Source organism: Oreochromis niloticus, linkage group LG6 (genome assembly GCF_001858045.2).
Source record: "Oreochromis niloticus isolate F11D_XX linkage group LG6, O_niloticus_UMD_NMBU, whole genome shotgun sequence".
Classification (NCBI taxonomy): Eukaryota; Metazoa; Chordata; class Actinopteri; order Cichliformes; family Cichlidae; genus Oreochromis; species Oreochromis niloticus.
The window spans coordinates 39,994,349-40,019,780 of NC_031971.2; the positions used below are offsets into that span (position 1 = coordinate 39,994,349).

At 41.3% G+C, this 25,432-nt stretch overlaps 1 protein-coding gene across 10 annotated transcripts in view; it reads left to right on the plus strand.

Annotated features, from left to right (window-relative positions):
* Window positions 1-12,259, plus strand: part of sorcs1 (sortilin-related VPS10 domain containing receptor 1) — a 172,485-nt gene extending 160,226 nt beyond the window's left edge. For 4 of the 10 annotated variants that reach the window (XM_019359484.2, XM_019359482.2, XM_005470160.4 and 1 more), the window contains exons 23-27: window positions 2,408-2,542; window positions 5,627-5,726; window positions 6,155-6,260; window positions 6,849-7,003; window positions 8,435-12,259. In XM_019359484.2, coding sequence (XP_019215029.1) covers window positions 2,408-2,542; window positions 5,627-5,726; window positions 6,155-6,260; window positions 6,849-7,003; window positions 8,435-8,496 — 558 coding nt within the window. In that variant the 3' untranslated portion in view covers window positions 8,497-12,259. The other 6 variants (XM_013277139.3, XR_002062292.2, XR_003220515.1 and 3 more) reach the window with 6 other exon arrangements.
* The last annotated feature ends 13,173 nt before the right edge of the window (window positions 12,260-25,432 follow it).

Sequence of the window (25,432 nt, forward strand, 5' to 3'; positions counted from 1 at the left end):
CTGGCTGATTGCTGTGGCTCGCACACCCTCCGAGTTCAGGGCCGTACAGTAACGAGGTTGTGTACAGAAGAATAAACGTCAGCGCGGGTCTAATGCGTGTTCTGCGCTGACCCGAAGGAGCGCTCGGAGACGAGTGCTTTGCGATCCGTCAAACGGACGACATGATTCAAACCCACACATGACATGTTAGGTACAGAGTTTGCCTCATTAACGTGCCGTTATTTCTTCCAGCATCCTCGGAGTGTCAATATGTTTTCTGAAGCAGAGGAGGAAGCAATCTGAGCTTTCCATCATATTTTCACACTTTTTGATCTTGCAAATCAAAACGGATGCTAAAAATATACAGCCTGTCTTCAGTCTTCACTGAACACGTCAGTTCGCTATTGACATCTTTTTTTTCCATGACATCCACAGCCCGGAGGCCAGAACGCATGCCGAAAAAACAACAACAACTTTCAGACAAAAACACGACACACTGGTTAAAACCCAGCGCGTCGGGAGGAAAACCCAACAAGGAAAAGCTGGCAGCCTCAACTGGAATCAATAAGATCCATAAATTCATTTTTTTTATTACACCAGTCCTCCCAACCCAGCTCATCATTTTGACTTTCTTTAAACGCCGATCTGAAAGTGAGCTCCAAGTGAAGGGCCGCCATTGGTTGAAAACCACACCTGACCTTTAAGATTTCATTCATGCTCGATATGAAAAACTTCTCTCAAAGGTGAACCCTGACGTCCCTCTTTCCAAATTACATACGAGATTCTGTACGAGCCAGCATGCAAAATAAAGCATCAGTGTAAGAAAAGCCTAAAATGTAAAACCTGCGGTGGGGTTATATTTTCTTAAAGCCGGGCCACGCTGTTTGCATCTTTCAAGCCTGTCACATGGAAAAAACAGATATTATGACAAAAAAATACTATCTATTTAGAAAAAATAATATTTTTGCTGTATCGTATTATAATTCAATTCAGTTTTATTTATACAGCGCCAAATCACAACAACAGTCGCCTCAAGGTGCTTTATATTGTAAGGTAGACCCTACAATAATACATACAGAGAAAAACCCAACAATCATATGACCCCCTATGAGCAAGCACTTTGGCGACAGTGGGAAGGAAAAACTCCCTTTTAACAGGAAGAAACCTCCGGCAGAACCAGGCTCAGGGAGGGGCGGGGCCATCTGCTGTGACTGGTTGGGATGAGAGAAGGAAGACAGGATAAAGACATGCTGTGGAAGAGAGACAGATTAATAAGAAGTATGATTAATATGTGCTTTTCAATGAAAACAATGTTCACTAGAACACGTCAATAACAATATCCTTTAGTCTTGCCTTGCAGTCCAGCCGTCATTATGACAGCAAAAAAACACAAACTACTTAATTTTTTAAACAAAATATTTTCCAATATGGCATCAAAACAATCTGTTTCCCACTGTGGTGAGTTTACTGCAGGATGGAATACAATCACGGACACGTGTCCAGACCTCTCAGGGTATACAACATTAACTCCAGCACCTTTGAATGAACACAGTAACAGTAAGGACATTTAAAGGAGACCTGATTAAATCATCTGTGATTCATTTATTTTAACCCTGTTTTTATTGAAAAAACAAATAAAGCTCATTGGTATAATTAATACATTTTAATTACTTTGATACGGGAAATGATCATTTTTGATGTAATTGTGGAATTGTAATTTTATGCTTTAAGCTTTTATAATCTTTCTCCTGCAAAACTGCTCATCACTCAGAAACAGCACTTTGAAAATTATATTCATAGGTTCGTTTTGGACTGCAATGCACATTTAATCCAGCAGATGGCGGCTGACGCAGCACTGTTCAAAACAGGAGTGAAGTTAAATGCAGCTTGGACTCCAGTCGGGTTCAGGAGTAGCAGACATCCTCTAATCAAATGTACTGTGTGTCACATTTAAAATTATGATTAAAAATGGTGTAATCACTTTTTTTTTAATCAGTTTGTTTCCTCCTGTGACCCTGAATTGGATAAGTGGAAGAAAATGGATGGATGGATGGAATTTGTTACCTTGAGGGATATTTGTGTTCATGTTTTGCAGTAGTTTGATGTTTTAGAAACTTAGTTTCCTTTAGTCCTCATTTCTTTGTTGTTTTCCCATTCTGTTCTTGCTGGAGAGGTAAGAGTTGTACTGATCTTCTCACGTGAGTAAGTGAGAACATTTCCAAAAACCTCAGACTGCAGTAAATCTTTAAGCTCGAATGATAAATGGTTGCAGCCTGAATCCGGCTAAATTCTGGTCAACAAAGGACCAAAAATATCTGAGCGAACGTTGACTGTCAGAGCTTTTTTGTACTTGGTGTCAAGGTTTCATTTCTGTGAGCTGACTGCTGCAGTTCAGTCTGACCCGATCCACTCTACTGTCCTCCTCTAGGCTACAGGCGTGAGAGAGGATCAGCTCCTGGTCACTGTCCTCCCAGGTTTACCCACAGCAGCAGAGTTTTTCCTCCTGCCTGACAAACAGATAACTGAGGGGAAACCAGAGAAGAGCTCAGCTCATTTAGATCAGGTGAGGCAACAACACCTGCTTTCTGACCTGATGCATGTCCTCCAGACTCGCTGCTTTTCCCCAGCTCCACAGTGTAGGTGGATGGATTTCACCTTGTTATCCTCCCTCGAACTGTACCAGGTTTGAAGCATTGTTCCCCCGTTTCTGCTTTATGACTCATAGAGGAATTTTTCTTCTCCTAGCAGCAGCAGCTTCGCCTGTAATTGCTCCCTGAAAAATCATTTCAAGTTGCTCTTTCCTCCAGCAGATGTCAGTATTAACCTACTCAAGCATGTCCAGTTTTTTCTTCTCCAAAAGTCTAATTCTGGAATAAGCTTGAGGAATATCTTTGCAATAGACTCATCAATAAGCCTGACAAGTATTAACAAGTTATCGGGGGGAATGACTTTTATACTTACTTAAGTCACATCCTGTGGGGTGCGGGGGGGGGGCTGAGGGTGGCAGCATCTTGTAAGAGCCTAAAAGGCCACACAAGGAAAATTGTCGTGGTCGATCAGTCACTAAATCACCAGCATATCAACATGAACTCAAATAGCCCTCAGCTTCACGTATTAGATAATGACTGATAATGTTGGCCGTGCTCTCTGTGGGAAACGTTCCACGGCATGTGCAGAGAAGGAAGCTGGGAACAGAATCAATTTGATTTTCCTCTTCCCTCCCCGCTCACACCTGGTTGATCGCCTGGAAAGTTCCTCTGCCCTACAAGCCGGTGATAAATCTTCATTCAAGGTTGGCATCTTTAAAGTGTAGCGCAAGCTCCGCTTATTAGAATGTATAATAGATTTACTGACCCTGGTATACAGTGGGAAAAAGTAATTAGTCAAAGCATAGTCTAAATTTAAACAGCTAAGAAGTATAAAGGCGAGGATGAAGGACTACAGAAATTACTCATATCACAATTAATTTGGCAAATGAGGCAGATAAGATAGATGAAGCCTCTACAGAGGGAAAAGGCTGCTGCAGGGAGAAAATGGAGAATTTTGTTTAGTTTGGCTCTGCAGAGTAATGCAGCAGTATATATGCTGATTTCATAAATGAGAAAAAACAGATTAATGATAGTGAAATGTCATTTATAAAGAGGCTCATTTGACTGAGAATTGGAGCCCTGAGACAGAGATTCATGGAAATGAAAAGATCTGTGTGAGGAAAGTAAGACTTCCTCCTGCTTGCTATAGTTTACCTTTGGGTCATGATAATCTGCTCAATTTATATCAGAGTCAGATCTTCTCAATGCAGAAGGTTACTCGCCTGTCTGGAAAGCAGAGATCAAGTGAGACTGCATGGTATGCATTATGCATTACACTGGAAAGGTCCCACAGACAAAGGCTCTTACGTAAACAGAAGAAAGCTCGGATGGGGTTGTTGGTGGTGGCAGGGAGGTTTCTTCGGGTCATGGGCGCTTACAAATAATGCAGCAGCCTTGCAAAAAGCATTACATTTAGAAAGTTTGGTATTTAAAGTATATTCAGTTTGGTGGTAATTTGCATGCAGTGATAACCTACTTCAGGTCAGGTGCGCATGTAACTGCTTCCATTTATCTTTCACAGGCAAGCTAAAGTTGCATTAGTCAATATTTTTATGTTGGAAACAAATCAAACATCGATCATAAAGTGTCTCTCAAATGGACAAAACCACAGATAATTATCACCCAGCTGCTGAACTACACCACCTTTTTATTTCTGCCCCAAAAATTTCACTCTGGAACACTTTTCTAGCTGCATCATGTAGCAAAAATCTCCAAAAATTAGCTCAGATAAACTCAGCGCAACACCTGCCCAGTATGTACCTGTTCTCAAACCAGTGTATTAAACTGATAAGAACTGTATGTCACTGCTGTGTTTTTGGTAGTTTTAGTGGGTCTTATGCACAGACGACCTTTAGAGGATGGCAGTAACCACGGTGACATCACCAATTTCACCCAATGGTTTATGAATCCTCTTGGCCATCTCTTGACTTTTTTGAGCCATAAAAATTGTGTCAAGTTTGATCAGTGAGCTGCATCCATGCATCGTATAGATGCAGATACAACAAATGCTTTAAACATACAATTAACTGCAGATAATCATGCAAAATGCTCCACGAGGCCTCTGCACCACAAAGGTTATCCTATTCAGTGAATAAAATTAACCTCTTTAGCGTTCACCTGCTATGTGTGTTATCTTATCCACTACGCCGTCGTGCATAACATTGCTGTAGGGTTTGTATTTATTTCTATTTATTTTACAAAGGCTGCAAATGTCTATTCAGTTTTATTTATACAGCGCCAAATCACAACAACAGTCGCCTCAAGGCACGTTATGTTGTAAGGTAGACCCTACAATAATACATACAGAAAAAACACCCAACAATCATATGACCCCCTATGAGCAAGTATTTTGGTGACAGTGGGAAGGAAAAACTCCCTTTTAACAGGAAGAAACCTCCGGCAGAACCAGGCTCAGGGAGGGGCGGGGCCATCTGCTGCAACCGGTTGGGCTGAGAGAAGGAAGACAGGATATTTCTGCTTTTGAGTCGGGTATTTTGACATCAGAGTCTAAGGGGGCCGACTCGATTTCAGCGCCAGCCTCAAGTGGTCATTCGAGGAACTGCAGTTATGGGCTCTTTACTTTGGCTTCCTTTTTCAGCTGCGGAGGTTGCTGCTCGTGACAAATCATTTTAGGCTTTTAAGTAGAACAAAAAAAAATTAAAAAAAAAATATATATATATATATATATCTTGTCCTGAGCCCCGTCAGTATCTTAACTTAAGATAAGTCGTCTTTCATAATTCACTTTGGTTGTTTTTTGCTATCATTTACAAACTCACTGAGCAGACTCTGAAACTTTTAGAAATGCTGTCAAAGGCAAGCGAGTTTTGGACTCAATTATTCAACCTGGCATCAAAGGACTGATCGTGACTTTGACCACATTTGCTCTTAAATGTCAAAACACAGATAATAAATGACAAGTCAATACGAAAGATGGATGAGACTGTAGTGTGATGATCTTGACTTTACCTGTTTTTTGACTTGTAACATTTTCCTTTTTTATTTATTTGATTTGCAACAAAGGGAATTGAAGCTCGTCTCCGTCTTTGTCTCAACAGCTTTCCGAGCTTTTGCTCAGCGCACTCAATCAAAATCTCGTCCAGTTCACGTTGCGGCCCGGGGTCCAAGTCACCGTGTATGCGGCGCACTTATCAGCAGGTAACAAACCCCCCTGCATGTGTGTGCATTCACAGCTGCCCAGAACGGCCTTTGTACCTTCTGTAGCAAGCGGGACAAAACATAGAAACAGCAGTCAGTCAGGTGTATTTTATTACTTAACTAACAACACCAACTCTGTGTCTGATTGGCTCCCACCATGTAGCTACACAGAGACATTCAGAGAGTGAACATCGTTACAAGTATGTGTGCCTCTTCCTATTGGGGATGCTGCTACTGTCCTAAAGGGGCTAATAAGATAAAGAGTAAGAGAAGTCCATACTACTGTATATTAAAATGATTCATCTTTGATTCACATAGGCTTCATGTGTGTAGACTGCTCATTGCATGATTCAGCTGGGTGGAAATACGGGTGGTGTTGGTGATGTGATGCTTACGCTCTGGGGTTCCTGTCTCCCCTATCTCTGCAGCGCCCCTAGTGGACACCAGCGAGAACCACAGTGGCTCTGCCATGCTAATGCTGCTATCAGTAGTGGTTGTGGGTTTAGCTGTATTTGTCATCTACAAATTCAAGAGGTAAAGTGTTCACGTCTATATAGTCGTCACATTGTGCGCGATAGGGAGTTGTCGAGTCATCCTGACAGCTTGGTAAACAAAAGCTGTCGGCGGGGCTAAGAGAAGGTTGATAGGTGCCTGTCAAATGTCTACCCCGCCGTACCCAGTGCTCCTGGGTGGAGAATTGGCTTTTCCCCTCACACACACACACACACACACACACACACCTGCAGAATTCTTTTATCAGGTCAGTCTTTACAAAAGAAATGTCAGTTAGTCTTCAGCTGCTATCAATATTAAGCCCTTTGAACACTGGCAGTTGACCTTTCTCAAATGTTAAATTATGTCTCCTCGCCAAGAAGCAGTTCCAAGGGAAAATGATGTAAAGAGTCATGGTGAGACAAGCAGAGACAGAATCAAACTTCACATTTACAGACCATATCATTTCTAATGTTCCTGCCTATTCGCACGCAAACATCGCCAGATGGCTCAAAATAAATAGAACTGCAGATGCGAATGATCAAAACAGCACTGCTGCAAACTGCTGGCACTGTTTTAGTTTAGGCCGTGCTCTTTATTCCTCTGCCTCACTGTAAATCTTTCCTCAAGGAAGATCCCAGGCCTCAACGTCTATGCGCAGATGCAGAACGAAAAAGAACAAGAAATGAGTCCAGCGAATCCAACGGTGGCCACGCCCAGCTCTCAGCAGGACTTGGTGCATTCTTTGGAGATTCTGGACACAGAGTTTAACTCGCGGCCCATCGGTAAACATCCGTTGGTTTTTCTTCTCAGCTCACTTTCAGTATTTTTTTCTTTTACGCTGTTGTTTATTTCACACCATCATGTTCACGCGTTGTTTCATGACACTGTGCTGTGTGTTTCTCAGTGAAATGGTCCAGTCAGCAGAACAACTAAACAAAAATGAGTATGACAAACAGTGGAATTGCCTCTCAGTGGTACAATTAACACATTTTCTTTCTTTTCATGTCCCTCTTTAATCCCCTCAGAATATTGATGGGTGGCAAATGAAAGAAAAGAAAACCAGCCTGCAGAAGAAGTTGCTCAGGAACATCTATAACTGTTCTGCTCTACTTTACTCAAATAGCACCTTTAATTTCAACATGCAGCTTGAAATTTATTACACTTGTCAAGAAAATGCATCGGCCCAGCCGAGTTTAGTGATGTGAAGACTATAAGATGATTCATACCATTTTTTTAATTCATTTTTCATTTCATGTCTCATTCATTCAGCTTTTCTTCCAATTTGTCACCCATATGTACATCCTGAGACAACATTTGCTTGTCTAACATGTTAACACATAACAAGCCTTTCGCTGGGGTGGGAGATGTAGTTTCTTATCTTTTTGTGGATCCCTCTGAATGTTGGTGGTATATTTAAAGTTTAAAGTGTCCACTTTTGGCAAAATAAATGAATAAATGAAAATAAATAGATCAGAATAAATTCATTGTTCCCAGAATTCCTGGCACTGGTGTTATCAGTTGTGTACGTCAGCTAGTCTTAGCGAGCTTCTGCTCTGTTGTTGTGTAGCTGCATGTCATCTCACTCACGCATTTAAACAGCTTCTTGTCATTAATCATTATGTTGTAATTGTCACTTGTAGGCTTATTCATTGCTGTTTAAAAATCATATATTGTCTGACCTCATGATGTCTAACTGACACCTGGGCTCGGTGAGATTATGAGTCAAAACGACTATAATGTGAAAGGCTTTGATTCCCCATCTAAATGCGTCTTTTGTCCTGTCTCCTTCCCCAACTGGTCACAGCAGATGGCTGGTTCTGCCAGAGCTTACTTCCTGTTAAAAGGGAGTTTTTCCTCCCCACTGTTGCCAAGTGTCTGCTCCAACAGGGTCATCTAAACGTTGGGGTTTTCGCTGTATGTTTTAGACTCAATTTTTTTCCAGATGCATCCATGCATGTCTGAAGTGCCAGCACTGCTTTGATAAAGGAGTCCTCAGGTGCTTGGTGGGGAACAATAAACAAGGGAAAGGAGCTCAAATGCAGGACTTTAATTCATGGGGTTTTCAAAATAAAACTCCAATTGAAGGCATTATGCTCGTAGATGTCCAGACTGTTCCTAACACGTATTTAGAGTATTTAATGATCGATACTGTTGCTCGTGTAATCCGCTTGTACCAAATAAGCGCTGACACGTTTCTTTCTTTTCTCCATCAGGATGTATGAAACCTCATGTACATGTGAAATTTTCCACAGAACTCCCCACGTACATCGTCTAAACTCTGGACTGGATTACTGTTCCAGCTCTGTCATGGATATTTTTTACCATTTGGGACACAATGGTTTTGAGCTTTATACCTGTGCATGTTGGACCCCGCTGACACATACTGTGCTCTGTTCAAACCAGAAGAAACTGTGTACAGGTTTTCAATTTATTTTAACACGTCTCCGATAAATTAAACATTTAGAAAAAAGTCCCGTTTATTTATACGAGTCGCATCCATAATGGAGAAGGATTGGCAGCGTGAACCGGAGAGGAGGGAATGTGTAACAAGCAGCAGTGTTTTGGATTTGGTTACACATCTGAGATTGGTTTGCTGTTCTATGAAGTTAACAGCAGTAGTGTATTATTTATTCATGAATATACATGAAGTATGTTATTGAAGTGAATTACACATTTATTTTGTAAATCATGAATGTCTATGTTAGAAATAATTTGTGTATTTTAATAACAAATGTCATACTAAAAAGAGATGCTGTTATAAAATATGAATAGGGCACCTCAAAGCTTTTGGTCCATTGTCTCTCAGAAAGCTGATTTATGGCACAATACACATTTTCTACAAAAGTATTAATTTTTTTCCCAATTTTAATTTATTAACAACCGAACAACAACAGGGTGTGAATCTCTGGAATAATTTAAACCTTGCTGTTAATCTAATGCTTCTGGTACTATTTATGATACACGCCAGTTTGTAAAATGTTTTGTGCTTCAGAACATCACTTGATGGCTGAGGCACCATCCATCTGCGGGTGACCTCCAAATATCACCGGACCTTTTAGACCTTTACAAGATACAACAGATGATGACCTGGCAATGATCCCACAAAGAAAGGTCATTCATGGCCACAGTCTAGGAGCTACTACAAGATGCAGAGAACAACTTATCGCGGGTCAGATTTAAGGTGGCACTTGGAATGGGATACAGCTACTTTGTGGGAGAATCCAAAGAGCATGGCAGTGAGAAAGAGAGAGACAGACAGAGAGAGGTTGAGAGAGATTGAAGACGGCTTTTAGCGGACACGACGCATTAAGGGCGTTCTATTGGACAGAATAAGAAGAGGTTGACTTCTTGAATACTTAATGTGGCCTGTCAAGCTCAAGGCTGGCTAAGGTTGGTTACACATTTAGGGTAATATCCCAACCTGCTCTGAAGTAGCACCCGTCTTCATCCCAGCTCATTATTTCATGCTGTAGGAGCAGGAGAAGTAGAGCGCAGATGCTACCAGGCTACATGGATGGTTAGCCTCAGAGGACTGTCAAGCCCTCTGGTACTCTGTGTGTGTGAAATCTGACAGATGTAAATGCCTGATTGATGCCTTTCATATCTTCTGAGGCAACTTTTAAGATGTTCTTTTCTCTTTTTTACTTCGGCGGGATGGAGAAATACAGCACAGAGGAAGTTGCTTCTGTTAGCTTTGCATCATCTTTCCTGCAAATGTGCCAAAATTCAGAGTTATGGGATGTAAACTGTGCAGCATCGTTTCATTTGACTGTAAATTGAGTGACTGGGGAAACTGATGAACAGCTAATGATTGGACGATTCCAATTTTGGTCCAAATCTCCATGCTGTTGACTGAGGCACTAATATTTTCCAAAAACAATTATTTGCAGATTGCCAATGGCTCACCAGAGGTTGTGGGTGTTCCTTGTTCGGCCTCTGGGCAAAGATGGTCATCGCAGCGACTTTCCAAAAGTGGAATCAGCAGGAAAGCACTGATTTTTCTTAGTCGCAGGGAGGGTGCCATCCTATTTTTACTCGAGTGTAAGTGAGCCATTATATAAGTCGGGATAATTTGCCCTTGTAAAGGTCTATCTGTTCAGAACTCTGGGGTTCTTCGTGTAATGAGGTGTTAAGGTTACATGTGCAAACAGATATGAATCAAGGGTTCTGTCACCAACTTATGCAAATTGTAAAAGCAGCAGGTAGTTTTGCAGCACAGGTTGTTGTTGTGCTCCGATACTGGAGCAAAATTGGTTAGTGGTGTTCAAGTGCTGATAGTTTTTTAGCACAGAAAACTTGAAAGTAATTGGCTGTAATCATCAGCTTTATCTGTAGCTGTTGAATGGAAGAGTTACAGACAGTGCTGTAATTCAAGCACACAGGGTTATAGCCAGGTTGATGCTATCACATGTCTGAAGATGTGAATATTCCTCACCCTCCTTTCTTTGCATTGCTGGGTGCCTCTGGATTTTCGAGTGGCCGTGGGCTACATCTGCATGTGTTTTGAGATCCATGTCACACTTATTGGCACCCTATCGCACTTGAAGTGTTTGAATCCATATACTTAACAGGGAAATGATGCATGCAGACATCGGGCCATGAATGTGTTGGTATGCAGCCAGTGTGTCCTGCCCTGAAACTGAAAAGTGCACAGACAAACACCAGTGATATTTTCAGTTGTCGTAGGTCTGTTCAAGAGGAAGTGTTTATATTTCAGAGCTGCATGCAAACATGATTTGGGGAACAAGTCAGCTTACATCTTCATCTGTCTTGTGGCTCTGTGTGTTTGTACTCAGCCATGAGCTCGGTTTATGGAGTTGTGCACAGTGTACATGGGTAGTTTTACAAACTGGTGATTGGGGTTTTGTAAATGCAGTGTTTCAATATATTAAGACATTTTGAGGGGCCTTTTTTGGTGTTTGCTTATTCAGACATGGCCAAGGTTTCAAAGAAAGCGGTCAGAATATGTATAAGTAATCTTTGTTAGCTAAAAGCTCAGACTGCTCAGTTTCATACGTTTTCTAATCTTGGCTCAGTGAGTGCAGACATCCCCATTATGGTCATTTCAGGTGCAAATCTATGGCTGTAAGTGCAGAAGACCCATCTACCTGACATTCAACTCTTCATAATCAGAAGTTGTCTTAAAGACAGGGCGAATGGTGCCAAATCAGCTTGTTTCAGATGGAAGGTAAACCCAGGGTCCAATAAAAAAGTATTATTTAACACCAACTCATGCAAAGCTACTCTAGTAGAGTCCAAGATTAAAGCTGTGGAGCTGAAAATGAGCATCATCGCCCCCCTGAAAGAGTATCTTACTAGTGTTTCAATGTAAAGAATGTAACGTAGGTGTGCTGGGATTACTTACGAATTACTTAGTTTGTGTTTGAGAGCATTAATATCCATCTCTCTGTCTGGCTCTGGTTTTGCATAGCTTGAGGGAGATACTTTACAGCAGCCTGTAACCACAGGCCTGTGCTCAGAAACAGCAGGGCTCTAATCTGAACCTTAGCTCCAGGGAACAGGAAATGACTCTGACCCGACAAGATCAGCAAGGCCGTCATAATAACAGCACCTCCTGCCTGTGAGTTTCACAGGGAGAAAGACAGGTCGAACAGCCTGGAAGCCATGTTAACAAGGTGGATCTCTGGCCTCCTGGTTAGGGCGAGCTGTGATGTGACAGGACCCAAGGGTGCGGAAAATCAAGTTGTAGCCTAACTCTGAGCTCTCTCTCTCCTTCTCCCCATCTCCTCCGCCCTGCAGAATTAGCAAGATTATTATTTTTGTAGAGAAATAATAATAATGATTAAAAAAAAGAGTTTTACTACTGTACAGCTTTTGTATAAGAACAGACGGTAAGGTGTTCCAGTGTTTTTGTTCGACCTCAACTGTGCTGTGTGTAATTGTTTTATGCATTTACAATCATATTTATTAAATGGAAAGAAGTCTGTTAACTGTGTTCTCATTTTCTTACAATATTTGTAAAGAAATACTATGTATTTGCAAAAGTAATAATCAACCTATAAAGAAAACAAGACAAGCACGTGTTGGTTCTTTCTTCTGCACACATACCGTAAATACACCGGGTTCACGAGTCGGAGACATTTTGAATTTAATGGCTTTAAATCTTTCATTCTAAATGAAATTATCAGCATGCATGGATGCCACGGGCTTTTTCATACTTGATTGCCCAAGTTATCCCAGCATGGAATGATAGGACAATGTTCCAAAAAGTGTTGAGCTCATTACCTGGCTCCAGTACGAAGCCTCCTCCATGAAGATAAATAAGTGCTGTTTCTACTTGGTTAGGCTGGATTTGATCCAAGTGAGATTTCCAACTCCGGTGCAGTACACTTTAATATTTCCAGTGTTTCACTGTCTCACTACATTCACATTCATATTTTTGCCACTAATATCTGACAGTGATTCTTTGTAAAACAGACTCCATCCACTTTGAAGTGTTTATATAGTTCAGTCCATAAGTATGTGGACAGTGAATTTTCTCTCTACCCCACTGCGCTGGATTTTGAATCCAATCTGCAGACTTTCAGCTTTAACTAAAGAGGTTTAACCAAAACATTGCAATCAACATTCCACATATTCAGAGGCTCAGAAGTTATTGGAAAATCGACTGAAAAGTAGTTTCATGGCCAGGTGTGGCCGGTTCCTTCGTTATTCCATGACAAATTAAGAGGATTCCGAGTAATGAAACTAAGGTTATATCTTCAGTAATGATGATCTTTAAGTACTCATCTGCTTGCTTTTCTTCATTTTTGACTGTTGGTCTGTTTTTTACATCACTTCCACTTTCAATACTGACATCATTATGATAGTCCAATCATTTTCTTCCCTACCTTCAGTGAGCCAATCAGCCTACATCCTGTGTGCTTTACATCTCAATGTACCTCTGTCATTCTGACTGTCAGTCTGTCTCTGCCCCCCCCCCCAGTCACTCAGAACACATCTGAGCCTCCATCTTCACCAAAGTCTAGTCTCTGAGGGGTCCTGTTGTGAATTCATTACTGGGATGATGAGTTATCGGAGTCTAATCAAGACATATCCCTCTGCTTGTGGCCATTGTTAAAGGGAAGGATGCACTGACCAGATCAGCAACATCAAAAGGCCTGAAAGGTCACAGAAGACGACTCAAGTGGATGATTGCTGTATTGTTTCCGTGCTAAAGAAAAACAACTTCACAACATCTAAGTGACTGAAGAATACACTTGACTTGGAGGTAGGCGTATGAATGTCAAAGTCTACAATAAAGAGACACGTTCATGAAAGGAAGTATGGTTAAATAAAAGTTTAGAACAAGGTGCAAACCACTGATTACATTCAAGAACAAGGGCAGATTAGCCTTCGTCAGAAAACTTTTAAAAGAGCCTACAGACCTCTGATTGATTTTTATTTATATAGTTTTTGTCAGATGAATTCAAGAACTCAAGATTAATATGTACCACAATGATGGCAAGAAAAAAACATTGAGAAGGAGATAAAGAGCTCATGATCCAAAGCATGTCGCATCTGCTCATGAGTGTTTTTTACTTTTGGTAAATTCTGCAAAACTGAGAATGGATAAAGACCCAAAATAAACTGCAAAAGAAAGCCAACAGTTTCTTAACGCAAAGAAATGGGATGTTCTTCAGTGGCCAAGTCAGTCATCTGTTCTTTGCCCAGTAGAGCACATTTCAGTTACTGAACACGAAAACTAAAGGTTTTTGGCATGGTGGTTAAGACTGCTGTACTCGCCACCAAGTGATTGTGGCTAGACCCTACAATAACACAGAGATGATGATGATGATGATGATTGGTGATGATTTTTTCCTTCTTTATGAAAATTGGCCCGCCCCTCCCTGAGCCTGGTTCTGCCGGAGGTTTCTTCCTGTTAAAAGGGAGTTTTTCCTTCCCACTGTCACCAAAGTGCTTGCTCATAGGGGTCATATGATTGTTGGGTTTTTTCTCTGTATGCATTATTGTAGGGTCTACCTTACAATATAAAGCGCCTTGAGGCGACTGTTGTTGTGTTTTGGAGCTGTACAGATAAAACTGAATTGAACTATCTCAATGTCTGTGAAGGTTCTCAGTCATCCAGGTCATCGTAGTCAAAGGAGTTTGCAAAGAAAAGCGTCTGGACTTCTTTAAGTTGCTTGAAGACGTTTCACCTCTCATCCGAGAAGCTTCTTCAGTTCTAAGGGTCGAATGGTGGAGAGTCCGAGATTTAAACCCAGTGGGAGCTTCCCCCCAAAGAGGGACAAAGGACCCCCTGATGATGGCAGACACCAACTGTCTGCCATCTATAATCCAGTTTTGAGATCCTTCCCAGACGCCTTAACGCCCACTCACATCCTGGGCCATCTGACCTCAGGAAATCACATGATAGGGTGGGGCCAGGTTTCACAATGAGCTCACCCGAAACCCTGGCTGATTGTGACCCACACCCGTTTCCCCCAAAGAGGGACAAAGGACCCCCTGATGATCCTCTACCTAATCACATGAGCCAAGGTGTGAAAATGGGTGTGGGTCACAATCAGCCAGGGTTTCGGGTGAGCTCATTGTGAAACCTGGCTAACTTTTGGTCTACATGACTATTTTGTTGGAAACTGGATCAGTTGAAGTGATTTAGAACTTGTTGCACTACTCAGCTTCTTTATGGGCTTTTGAAAGACTTTGTAATTATTTCCAATTTAACATGACAGCAATGGTGGCATATTAGAAAAAAAGGCTTTAAGATGTAAAAAAATGCAACATGATGATATAATGAATTTTAAAAAATGACAGTAGGATTATTTTACCCTGTGATAGGCTGGCAACGTGTTCAGGGCGTACCCCACCACTCACCCTATGACTGCTAGGATGAGCTCCAGCACCTACATCCCTGAATTGAAATAGTTAAAAATCAATAACTGTCAGTAATAACATTCAGAAAACATAAAAATTTGAAAAAAGTAAAATAATAATTATGTTCTTATCGGCAACAAAACCCAGTGTAAGAAAATCTAAATACTTTAAAGTCTCAGCCACTTTTAATAAGACGATTAGTATTTTCCTTATTATACAGAAAACTTACTTGAGAGAAACTTGACAGTAATTTCACTCTAAAAAAAATCCGGGTGCTCCTCCTTCACTCCTCTGCTGAGGGTAATTTAGACCAGTTTGTCAAGCACAGGATACTCTCATAAATGAGGAAGAGAGTCATTAAAGATGAGGATGTTAATTTCAGCATGGATGTAACCTTAACGTTCCAGTGCAGAATATAATGATGCTGAAGTGAGCGATTGTGCATAAAGGATGGGAGTAATTATTGCCGGCTCTCTTACGCTTATTTATGCGCTTCCCAAAATAGCTGTGGTTGGAGCGGTGCTGGTGATAATGATGGTGGCAACAGCAAAAAGCAAAGCTTATAAAGAATCATTGTTTGACTGTACCATAGCATTGCTGCCAGTACACAGTACTTATCAGAGCTGCGGGAGTCGAGGAGCATCTATGATCTGAATAACAATGATGATGAGTGCGTTACTCATAGTTCAAATGATGCACATATCCAAAGGCTTTCGTCGTCCTTAACAAAAGAGAGACAGGCCACAGGAACGTGTCATCACTGATGCGCATGAGTCGAGGGGGAGGTCCAGACAAAGTGGCTGGGAACGGAGGAGGAGGGAAGATGTAAGGGCAGCGTTGGTGTGGTCGAGGCACTCTTTAATCGTTCTTTGCCAGAGGAGGCTGGGGTGCCCAGGGGAGAGAGAAGATTACCAAGAGATCAATTCCAGCACATGGCTGGCTCTGCTGACATCTCAAGGTAGTGCGCCGCGGTGCCCCCCTGGGACACAGCTGCCAATACAGGCTGGCATTACTGCAGATTTACTGTGAAGGGGACTTCGAGAAAGGCCAGGGGAGGCTTTTGGTAAGAGTTAATAGCTAGAGGATTACATAAAATGTTAAAGTGTAACGAGGGTGGAACTGCCTGACTACGCTAATTTAAAGCTGCAAAAAGAAAAAAAAAGTTTTCAAACCAAAATAATCTTCAAGTCCACTTTAACACCATTTCCTGGGTTTTTATCCTCATGTCACGCTGTTCATCAGTGAGGAAACATGTTGGTTCAGGTATTGCAGATACTTTGACTTTTGTAAACACGAGTTATGGAAAGAGAAGTCAGCAACTCTGTGTGAGCCAGGACTACAAATTATAAATTGTTGCTATTCTCACCTGCAGTAATATACTGTATAATTGGCTCCATGATATTTGTGCATACACTGGAAGCAGGGGAGCCATGACGTCAGGACATAACAGCTGGTATCAATGAAAACATCAGGCATCAGGTACATCAGGCACAGCCTGAAAACAAGGTGGGTTCTATTACAGTAATATTAACATTTAATGTAAAAATATAATCTTTATGATGCTGCATAAGTACATCTTAGTGGGATTATAAGTTAAAAAAAAAGTCACAGCCACTGTTGAAGAAGCCAATTTTCATGTAATAACATCACATGAAAGCACAGCGTTGCTTAGCCAGCATGTCCCATACTTAGTTTCTACACATTCTTCAGCTCTGATCAAATGTTCTGATTTTATGTGGATCAGCTGCTTTGTTCTTAGTCCCCCTTTGAACCGTCCTTATTTAAAAGAATCCAGGAAATGCCTCTGATGTGTTGTTGTAAATGTGACAACCTACTCTCAGTGTGTGTGCAGTCTGCTTATGCTCCAAACCTATAATAAAGAGTGAACAGCCTCTGTTTAAGCAATGGAGCGTGCGCTGTGCATGGTCACATGACTCTCCAGAGGTAGGCGTCTTTCCTTGTAAAGCCATCAGCAGATTGCATCAAGTTCAGCAGTCTCCCAGTTTTTATTGTACACCAAAACATTTTTTATTTTTATTTAATTTTTCATTTATATAGCACCAGTGCCCAACAACAGACCCCTTAAAGCTGTCTCTGCAATATGTTACAACATTAGAGGCAAAACTCCAATAATCACATGACCCCCCCCCCCCCCCCCCCCCCCCGTGACCAGCACTTGCCAACAGTGGGAAGGAATAACTCTCCTTTAACAGAGGGATGTCTCCAGCAGAACTATACTCATGGAGGAGCACCCATCTACCTGTTGGAGGTTGAGGGGGAAGAGAAGAACATAATTACATGCAATAGTGTTAAACACACCTGGTGTAAGAGGCCGTAAGTCTCCAAATCCAAACTTGAAGCTGGTTCCATAGGAGAAGACAATGATAGATGAACGTTTCCATACTACCTTTAGAAACTCTAGAAACCCCAAGATTGAGAGCAAAATGTTCTATTGGAGGAATATGGTACTAGCTCTTTGAGGGGTGTGTTTATTCAAGACTGTATGTAAGAAGAAGGATCCTGGATTCAACAGGATCACTGAAAGGTTGTTTTTAAGTAATGGGTTTACATTAAAGAATCAAATTAAAGGTCTGTGGTATATAATCTATTAACAGAGATAAATTAATGTGATTTCAAAAGAGAAGACATATTTGAACAGTCTTCTAAGAACGGGGTCAAACAGACACATTGAAGCTCATGAGTTCATAATAGTCGTCATTACTGCATTAGCACAATGTTTTTTCACAATGATGACATATTGACCAAATGTTGCAACACACATTTCCGTCATCGTACAGCCTTGTACAGTCATAAATTCAGGTGTAAATATTTTTGTAGATTTTATGTGATTTCAATATAAACCCAGTCTGCAGTCAGTAACCAAAGTATCCAAGTAACCATTCATACACCTGAGCTGCCTGCCTCATAAAAGTGAAGATTTGAATTTGAAACTAAGTATAAGGGATTTGAACTTTTTTTAAGCTACTTTGTACTTCGTGAATAATGTGTTCCACCTTATTATGTTGATGAGTGTTGCACCAGGGTCATCTAATAAGGTCTGCGTCGATTGGGTGGAGTTGGAGTTTCCTGATGAAATCCTCACTAAATGCTGAGTGGTGCATTTCTATATTCTCTACATTTAAAATCAGCTCAAATGTCTGAATAGATCAGAATGTTTTAGCACTGAACTTCTCCTTTAAAATATTTAAATCAAAATACTTGTGAACAGCTGTAACCTGGATGTTTCGCTGATCGACTGGTAGATCCCTTCTGCTTACAATGAACACAGAGTCAGTTTAATGTCCTGAAATATTTCTCTGGACACACCTCATAGTGTCAGATTCAAAGGCCCGTGACGTCATACTCAATTAAAGACTGAACTTAATGACGAGGACCCGAGCGCTGCAGGAAACGGACATAATTGCTCCAAGAGGGAGAGTCTGAGAGGGAAGGGCAGGCAGAGGACAGCCTGTTACTTTAGCTCAGGGTTACGTGAGTGCATGCATTGTGTGTGTGTGTGTGTGTGTGTGTGTGTGTCTGTCCAAGTGTACACTTTTGCTTTGCTGAAACAAACTGACAGCCTGTTACTTCAGCTTAGAAAAATATTTGTCTGTTCTTCTGTATCACCGACAAACTTTACTTTTCAAAAACAATTTTAAGTTGACTACAGAATAGCAGGTACAACTAGGGCTGTCCAGAGTGGCTGGACTGCAAGTGTTGTCTAATGCTTTGGTTACTTGTCGCAATGATCGGTGTTCTGTGTAGGGTACAAAGCGAATATGCTGCAAAAACTTACAAGTCGTAACTTTGGCCTGCTGAATGGAAGTTCAAGTTCATTAAGAAGAGTGAAACATTCATTAATGAATGTGGTTTTAACAACTAACAACAGACAGATGAGGCCACCTACGGGTTATATGTGTGGGATAGATAAGGACCATTGAATCGGCTGATAAACAATCACCCAAGTGAAACATTGCTTACAGTGACAAATCCACAGAAATCTGTCACAGGAGCCTGCAGGTCCCCTTTAACAAACATGTTAGTGGATGCATTAAGAACCTGAACATCCATTTTTACTGTTGGGAGACGTCACAGCAGCTGGAGAAATGCTATGCAGTCATATACAGTAGTTTGCAGAGTTTCATAAAGTTGCCTGCATCTTACCGTCTATGCATTTTACCTTGATAGTTTAGCTCCCACTGAGGTTCTGCTGCTGTTCTATACGTCCTGTCAGTACATTGGAATATGTGCCTTTCCATCCAGGCACCTTAAACAGTAAATGGAATGAAAATACTGTGAAAATGAAATTCTTTTTCACAGTATTTCTGAAATGAGTATAGTGACATTTTTTTCTCTATGTTACTTCAATAAATGTCAGTTCAGTATATCTAGAATTTCTGTGCTCATTTTAGACACAGCTGGGATGTACTTACACGCACTGCTTACTCACAGCCTTTGTGTTTTTCATTTACTAATATGAACTATGAACTCAACCGACCTGGTGAGGACAAACTGTAAAGGGACTAGTAATGTTTAAAAAAAATTACATAGAGGTAAATATAATGGTAACTGGATATTGGATGCACGGTTTTTAGTGGTTAAAGATTTGTTTTTAGACCAGCCTGAATTTAAGGTCCAGTTAATGCCAGATTTTGTTGCATGAGTCCCATGAAGATTTTAGCAGTCGTTTTAGCAGTGAAGGGCAGCGTGGACAGCAGGGACCGTGCAGCTTCTATTTATGGTGAAAGCAAAGCTACAGAGAAAGGCCACAGCTAACAAGACAGCCTTCCACTTCCACTGTCCCCTGAGGACAGGGGGCACAGAGAGGACAGATAGAGCTGAAGCCTGGGAGTCCATCGAGGGAACGCTGTTCTCCTGGGCAATTTGCATGCTCTAATATTAATTGCTATTGGAAATGCTTGATTTGATTAAAGAGGGGGGAGTCCCAGCGGGAAAGCACGGCTCACTGCTGCTGAAAAGGAGGGAGCGGCGTCTTTGTGCCTAACCTTGTTATGTTGAAAGGCGGCAGTCAATACTGCTCACGCACGCACACTCACACTCTCAGTCTCTGGAGTTTGTTTGCACATTTTTACATGTGTTTTTTTCCACAGATAACTGACACAATAGCTCCTGCATATGAAAGATTTATAGCAAAAGCGTTGTAGACGTATTCAGGAATACACACGTACGGCGCACAAACTGTGAACCGTACACGTGTTTAATAAATGATTTGCTTCCACTGAGCTCCATTCAAGTTTTCATCAGATTAAACTATTGCAGATACGCACACAACAAATTTAGCATTCAGACAAGGTTAAAGAATTGATCATGTTGTTTGATATGGAAATGCAGCCCAAGCACACTGTATCAGCCGAACATTTGCATTCTGCTGATCACTCCTTAATTCATAGCTGAGGTTTTCTCTGCATCTTTTGTTTTGGCTCTGAAGGATCTTTTGTTTTGACTGCAAAGGGCATATTTGTCCCCTGGCCTTAGCACAAATAGGAGCTGACAATAAAATATAGCTTGCAGGAGAATTTGCAATTGGCTACGAACGAGAAGCAGCACCGCTATTGTGTCACCACGGGCTGATTTGCATAAACGTGTGTGTGAGCACAAGTACACGTATGCTGCACATGCATGAAGCGTCTTATGACACGGACATGCAGCACTCAGTGTGTAATCACATGCATGTGTAGGTTATACAGACCACGCTTAGTCTGTCTTAGGTTTTGACCTCCACCCAAGAACATTAGCATACAGTACCGAGGCTCGAAGCAGGCTTATCTTAATGGTCTTCTTCAAATGAAACTCAGCGAGTTAAATCTGGAGCTCAACAGACTTACTCGGTAGATTACTGGACTGCACAGAACACCGACTGATGAACTTGGAATTCCTCAGAGGCTTCTGCCATTAATTCCTGTCACTGTTCCAGGACACGCACACACGCCCACACACACACACACACACACACACACACACACACACACGTCTTTCATTTGAAGCACTTTATTCAGCCTGCTTTTGTTTCCCGTCGGGACGTGACTGGTGGTGTAAACAATGCAAACAGACAATGTTTCATTAAAATCCCCATCAGAGGTGCAGGCAGTGTGATTTGGGTTTGTGAATAGGGTGTAAGTTTATACTTGTGAGGGCATGTGTTGCAGAATCCACTGTTGCATTTAATAGCAGCTACAAAATATGATTGTTTTGTCACAATTTATGTTTTTCTTGCATTGTATAATTGCGTTGTACTATTTTTTTTTGCCTTGTCTCAATTTAAATTTGACACTCTGAAAGTAAAGTGGCTCCGTGTCAGCTGACCGGAACCTGCTTGCACAGGTTGAATGAGTTATTTCATGTGTCAAAACTGACAGGCCAAATCCCACTTTCCAGCTTGTCACATCATGACACACGGTTGGCTTCACATTGCCACACACTAGGCACCCCTTTAGTGTAATTTTTAAATTTGCATTGAAGTCCAAAGGAATTCAAAGTGAGTCCCTCGATGACAGAAACAGACACAATGAGACAGCACGCAAGTGTATTTGATAAGTCCACGAGATGCTTATTGCATATGAGAAAAATCTGCAGAGCTCACTCTACCCCAACAATGATGGGCCTCAAACTCTTTTGCTCAAAGGTCACTTCACCTGCACGCAAATGTAGAATTTCAAGATGTCATTATTCCTTACATAAGAAATAGACCCTAAAGGATTAACCAAATCCTATGGAAAATGAGCTATGGAGCTACCCACTGAGTTCCTGGCAGGAACCTGTTGTTGGCTTAATGTGCTGCATATCTGATTTTGTAGCACATTAAGTCTGTGGAAGTGCAGTGGAACTGGACCGTAGTGTCACCTTCAGTCATGTGCAGTGGTGCTTTGTATGTTAGCAGACGAGTCACACCATGATTCTGACAGCGTTCTATCTCCCTGCTAATCTCAATTTAAAATAGCTGAATATTGCTGTTTCTATTCTAGTCTATCCATTAACAAGTAGACAACTCACCTGAGTGAATGACTGTTTAATCAGGTAATCCATATGAGAATATACACATGCGTTACTACATTATTGTAAATATCCACTTCTTTAAACAAGTAAATGCATTGCCATGAACTCTATTTATACCACATAAACATATGAGAGGAAGGCAAAATATCACAAATGCTATTTCTTGTAATACAATGCAGTATTTTACCATCCCCAGCTACTACAACCTCACTAATCAACAAAGTAAAATCTCCTCTTTCAGCTAAGTGTAAATGAATCTTTATTAAAAGCAGGATTTATGGCTGACATGTTGTATTTGATTGCATTCACCTAACTGCGTTGCCAGTAAGTGCATGACTTATCTCACTGGGTTTGTTTCTGTGAACCAAACACAACAACCATCCAGCTCCACCTGCATCAGCCAAAGTGTGTGGCATCGCATGCAGAGTTTTGACAAGCAGTATACTTTTCCCTCAACAGGGGGAGATGTGGTTCTGTCATGTTTGCCTCAGCCCCGCGTCAGTGAAACGCGCACCTTGTCGAGACACCTCGGCTCCCAGACAGTGATGAGTGCAGCCGTCCTGCCACACCACCCGCAGGCTGCTGATCTGGTTTGAACTTGCTGTTTTTATGTTATTTAATAGGCTTTTCGTAGCAATGTGTCACTCCCCGCAGTCTGTCACTTCCACTGACTGAGTGCATACGGACCGGGAGTTCATCATGGTTGTCTAAACAGGGAAAAACTGATTCTGCGTGCCTTCAGCTTATGCTGCAGTTATAGGAGACTTAGAAAATATATGTCTTGGGTAGGCAGCGTTAGCTCCTAGGGTCCACTGGATATTATGAAACTGAGCGTGCACATCTCGTGACATGCTGGGTCACATGTCAAATGAGAGCAGCAAGGTTAATTGCTTCAGCTAAAGCCATGGCATGTTAGCCGCTTGCAGTGCTCGCACAGAACACATGCTTCAATGAGCCCAGCATAGCAAATAACTGAAATGGACCATGACCTGAGGAAAATCTATGTCAACATCTCAGAGGGATATTTATATCTAAGTGCCTCAGTGGTCAAAGACGCAGTCATCAGTGAGCATTTGAGCTCTCGTCACTTCCTGTACAATTCAGCGAAGTCACTTAATTCATCATTCTTCTCTCCCACCTGCCCCGCACACTTCACTTCTGTGCTTTTTTCTCATGTTCCACGACTATGCTCAGATTTACCAATAACCGTGATTATTAGTCTTTTATGTCTCATTTTACAAGAGCCACAGACAACACGACCTGTTCCAAACCAGTCTGATGCATCTATTTTGACTTTGGTGGAAGAGTACTTCATCTCAGATCTGTTTTAGCATCAAACACTAACCTCCTGCTGGCTTTAAAGACTTCTGAAAAGCTTGTAGCGAGCTTCTTCCCAGCAGCAGAAGCTTGAAAATCTTCTAAGAAACTTGGAAAGTAGCTTAATACCAAGCTGAAGTTTTCTGTTGAAGTCTTGGGTTTGAAAGTCTGATTGGTGATGTTCAGAACTCAACAGTGATGTCAAAAGGAGTTTTCATACACAGACTGCAGACATTACCAGGCAGAGATGTATCACAGAAGATTTCCACCATCCAAAATGGTCCCAGTAAGATGGCAAAAAACCTGCTCCTTAAACACTCCAGAGTGTTGCTTACAAAGTCAGAAATATCACCGAGATCATTAGAAAGAAGATCCACAATTTTATTACATTTGATTTACAATTAATTGGACGGTCAGTTCAAGTCCCCCAGCCACCAGCTTCAGGCTGTTTGCATACACCTTGTGTGTGTTAGTTTTACTGAGTAGGCTCAGTCTCCAGAGCAAGAGTTAAAGTCTCCTATGGCAGCCGAATCTTGTGGCAGATTAGGTTTTTCCTGTCTTTATAGAGAAGAGATAATATTTTCTTTGTTTCGTTTCCTTCTGATAACAGGATAATATACAAAATGTCTTGTAAATATACTTTCCTTCGAATCCAAGAAGGACATATGGGCAGTGTTTTAGAAGGATACCCAGCAGACGGGGGAGGTTATATCTCTGATAGCAGTACAACTTTCACTGTGGAAATGTTTTTTCCAAACAAGACTAGATATCAAGTAAAGACAGTTGCTGGTTATTAAATATTGAAAGGTTTTCTAACTGTAAATTGATGTTAGCGCTGTCAGCTACCAAGTACAAAGACTGTCAGACGTCTGAGCGAGAACAGAGATACTACTTGGAAAATTCACCACAAACAAGCGTGTGTTACACGCCTCATCCACACACTGCGTAAATCAAGAGGTATAGTTCCACTACTGAGACTCGTCGGACGTCTCACTCATTGTGAGATGCTACACATGAGAAAAGCCCTGACCTCATTCTCCAATGGCTGATGTGTCACAAGGGAAATACATTTCTACATTCCTGTAAGACCAGAAGGTACCATGAAAAGTGAACAAACAGGCTTTTCAGACTACAAGGTACTATTTTTTTATTTATATTTATTTATTGCCAGATTTAACATTTAATTTCCAATGATCCAGTTAGGTGTTAACATTTGATTTAAATACTAAACAGTGGCCTCAAAATTTACTTGGTGGGTCAAACTATAAATAAAATAAATGCCCCAAAAATTACTCTAATGAAGAGTAGGTGTAGTTTCTATGTTTGGCATATCTATCTTAACTTCAAAGTGATTTACTTTGATAAACTACTTAACTGGTTAGCTAAAAGCAAATACAGAAATAGCCAAGATGAGTGGAGTGAGCTCAAAGAAGAGGTCAAGCGCTGTTGTCTCTACAAAGTCGGCCAATCTTTTGTTAAATCAAAATAGCAGAAACCTCAAAGCTTTTATCTGCCACGGTCAAAAAGCTCAAAGATGTGACAGATAACAGACGGCACACTGGCAGCCTGAGAAAGATCAGCAGCAGGAGCTGGAACCACATCATAGTCGGTTAAAAAAGAAATAGAAAAACAGGAAGGAGTTGACTGGATACAACTCACTTCACACAATTACAGTAATACGATCAACAAGTATGTGTAAAAAGAGGCAGACCAAAATGTCAGAAACATGACTTATATAGTGGCACAATAACTTGTTTTGTGAGCTCCAGGCTGCGATCAGCTGACCTGCTGGTATTCACAGCTCTTTGAGGATTTAGCCAACTGAATGTAAGCAGACGTTTAATGAGCTGTCACGGCTGATTTCCATCCTCTAGACACTATAAAGATGGTACAAAAGGTTCAGTGAGTGAATCTAATCAGCGTCATGAGTTTAAATGTAAACTGACATGTGCTGCCTGTGATGTAATCGTACAGCCTGCTCTCCACCAACCCAACATCACTGTGATCACTGTGAACCTCAGCACCATATTATAAACTAACCAGTT